Genomic DNA, 3,060 nt, shown 5'->3' with positions numbered 1-3,060 from the left:
AAGTTATCTTTAAAAGTTTGATTTTTATCTCTTTAGAAACGGTTTAAAGCTAACGGGCAGGGTGAGTTTGACAGAGAGGAGAACAAATCGCTGACAAAGAACCTTTTACGTTTCATCAGCGTTGTTAGGACGACGAGCAGGAATTTCTCAGATAATAACTCCCACTTCAAAGATTTCTCAGCTCAATAGAAATTGGACCATCCTTTTTATTCAACCACAAGGGCTGGCACTAAAGACGACTCAACTGTTTGAATTTTTTTCCCCCCGTGTTTATTTTTCCCCTATTCACTAGGGTACTTGGATAAAATAAACAACAAGACAATTACTGGAACATGGACTTCTAACTTTCCCGGGCCCATGGCCCAGCGCCCATGGCCCCGGCCATGCGGGTGTCAAGTTCCCCCGCACCGCGGAGCCTCCGCTCGGTGCCGCGAAGCGGCAGCCGGGACGGGCGGGGTGCGAAGGGGGGCACGGGCAGCTCCCCCCTTGCCTCGCCCCGCTTTCCCGGGTCCTGGGGCACTTCCATGAGCACACCTACTCCCTGGGGCCAAGACAGCCCAAGGAGGGGGGGGTCTTTCAGTACCCATCCTATCTTCCCCTGCCGGGGGTGGAGGGGAAAAGAGAAGGAAGCAATTCTCAGGCTTTGTGGCCAGTTTTGCTGCGAGAAGCTGGTCAGAAAGGCTGAGGAGAGGGGGCGAGAGACCCCCCCGAGCCTGGGGGTCTGTCAGTCCCTTATTCTGGGGAGAAGAAGACCGGGGCTATAGCGCCGGAAAGGAGCCTGCCTCGGGGGGAGGGCGAAGTCCAGCAAAGCCCAGCTCCGCCGAAGTGCATTAGGTGGAGGAAGTCTATCTCTAGCGGGGAGCAGATTGAGTGTATTAAGCTAGCATGAAACCAAAGGTCAGTGCAAATGTATCTTAATAGACTGTCTCAAATGGAGTGTGCCTCCTTTGAAGGCCGCTTGCTATTGCTCTCCTCATTACCATAGCGATCCTAACGTGGCATGCTGATGCACCATAAAACTCACACTTTCAACCCCAAAATCAGGCTCTTTGAACAACCCGAGCTTGATTAGACCTTTCTCCTTTTCTTTCCCCCCTTAAAAACCATTTCCTTGCCTTTAGAAACTCTCCCTCAAATCCCAAATGCATTCTCTGATCCTGGCAGAAAGCAGAAACAAAAGTGAGCTGAGGCGACGGTTCAAGCGGGCCTTTTCTTCCTGACAGTCTTATCCATTTTTATTATGGTCTGGAACAAGTGCCCTGTTCGCGTGGGTTTTGTTTACCGGAAATTAAATGAAAATGATTTAGTTCGCGTCAAACAAAAATATATACTTGTATACACAAGAAAAAGGCCCTGTTAGACGTAAATATTATGTCCTTAATGAAAAGACTGGACGGGCTCCAGACTTCGCCTTTCACTATTTAAGTATGACTTGCCTATTGCCATAGAAATCCTAACTTACCATGAAGATTCACCGTTGTGAAGAAATACTTCTTTGTGCGAGCTTGCTTTGATGTCTAAGGCAAAAGATTCAGGCTTTCAGCTGCGTCTGTCTAGATTACCTTGAGAGCAACGGGGTAGACATCTGTAACAAGCAAATGAAAAATTAAAGGTGATTAGCCTGCACATCCAAATACTTCTGTAAATAGAGAAATAAAGAAATAAACAGATATCAGGACATCATGGAAACATCCTCCCTGCTCACATCTGGTTTCTGCACCTCTCGATTTCCGTGACACAAGTTTCGGGGGCTGCAGAGGGGCACAACTCTCCCCTGTTTAGTCTCCTCTTTTGCACATTGCTCTCGCCTAGCTAATTCCCTACGTGTATTCCCGGTAGCGACATGCTGTTGTCAGTATTTGTGGTATTTCAATACAAAAGTTGTCGCGTTTGGGTGAGTGAAGAAGGGAACACCGACTTGCTGCCGTGGGAGGAAAATACAGATGCATCAGTAAGGAAACACTGGGCGTGGGGGTATTTTTAGTCACTGACCAGCTATTAATTTTCCTGTAGCTTTTATATTTATAGATACCAATTTACCCGTGTGTATATGCATGTGTGTGCAGTTGTACACACACAGTAACCCCAGTCACCTGGGTGCAGAGGTGATCTGTCAGGCACAAGAGGATGCGGTTACAGCAGCCTTCTGTCTGTACTCCGCAAGCCATAGAACCCCCTTCCAGCAGCCCATGCTATTTATTTGCTTACACTATCTGCTATTCTTAAACAACATTAAAGTAATTAAACCGGCACCATTCAGTAGTTTCAAGCTACCCCAGCGGATAGGTTTGGTTATTTATTTTGGGTTTTGTTTGTTTGTTTATCCCCTCCCTTCTTTCTCTGAATCACTGTAGTGGACCCTGTAGGTTTGATACTCTGTGGCAGGATGGAGATGCTAAAGCCGCGCTGTGGGACCGCTTCGTTCTCATCGGGGCTACTCGCAGGGCAGATGCTCCGGAGCAGCGGCCCCGGGTCCCCGCGCTTCGGGGGGGCTGCCTGGCCCCCGCCCTGACAGTGACGTCAGAGAGTGGTCTCCCCCCACCCCGTTAGAACCCCCCCAGGAGCTTCAGCGCCCACGGTTCAACAGGAACCACACTCTGGGTGGGGACGGGCATGTTTAGGTATTAGAAGTCATTACCAGTGGGAGCTAAAATGGACAGTCAATCATCGCACCCCCCCCGGGCCTTTCTTTATTAGCGACTACTGGGTGTGGAGGGGGAGGAAATATATATATATGTATTTATATACAGGAAGAGGGAAAAGTGAGGAGATTCTTTACAGAAACATCCATCGAACGGGTTAATTAATCAAAGAATTTAATGGATCCATTTTGTACAAATCGGTAACAATAGTTTATATATATATATATTTCTTAAAAAACACACTCTCACAGAAAATCGTGGGTGAACAGAACAGTGGCAGCACACAGTACTGTTGACAAGAGAAAATCCGTACAGACAAAATCTGTATGAAATCGCTTGGGAAGGGAAGAGAAAAGGAAAGGAAAGGAAAGGAAAGGAAAGGAAAGGAAAGGAAAGGAAAGGAAAGGAAAGGAAAGGA

At 47.6% G+C, this 3,060-nt stretch overlaps 1 protein-coding gene across 1 annotated transcript in view; it reads right to left on the bottom strand.

Moving 5' to 3' along the window:
* Nucleotides 1-340: 340 nt before the first annotated feature.
* The window catches only part of ZIC4 (Zic family member 4), an 18,764-nt gene continuing 16,044 nt past the window's right edge, over nucleotides 341-3,060 (bottom strand). The window contains exons 6-7 of the mRNA XM_025895352.2: nucleotides 1,563-1,585; nucleotides 341-541 (exon numbers count right to left, since the gene is read on the bottom strand). Coding sequence (XP_025751137.2) covers nucleotides 341-541; nucleotides 1,563-1,585 — 224 coding nt within the window. The remainder of the gene's footprint in view (nucleotides 542-1,562; nucleotides 1,586-3,060) is intronic.

The sequence above is a fragment of the Manacus vitellinus genome, unplaced genomic scaffold (genome assembly GCF_001715985.3).
Source record: "Manacus vitellinus isolate BGI_N305 unplaced genomic scaffold, ASM171598v3 scaffold_29_pilon, whole genome shotgun sequence".
Classification (NCBI taxonomy): domain Eukaryota; kingdom Metazoa; phylum Chordata; class Aves; order Passeriformes; family Pipridae; genus Manacus; species Manacus vitellinus.
Note: the sequence above shows the minus strand (reverse complement) of the source record. Positions and strands in the feature narration are given on the sequence as shown.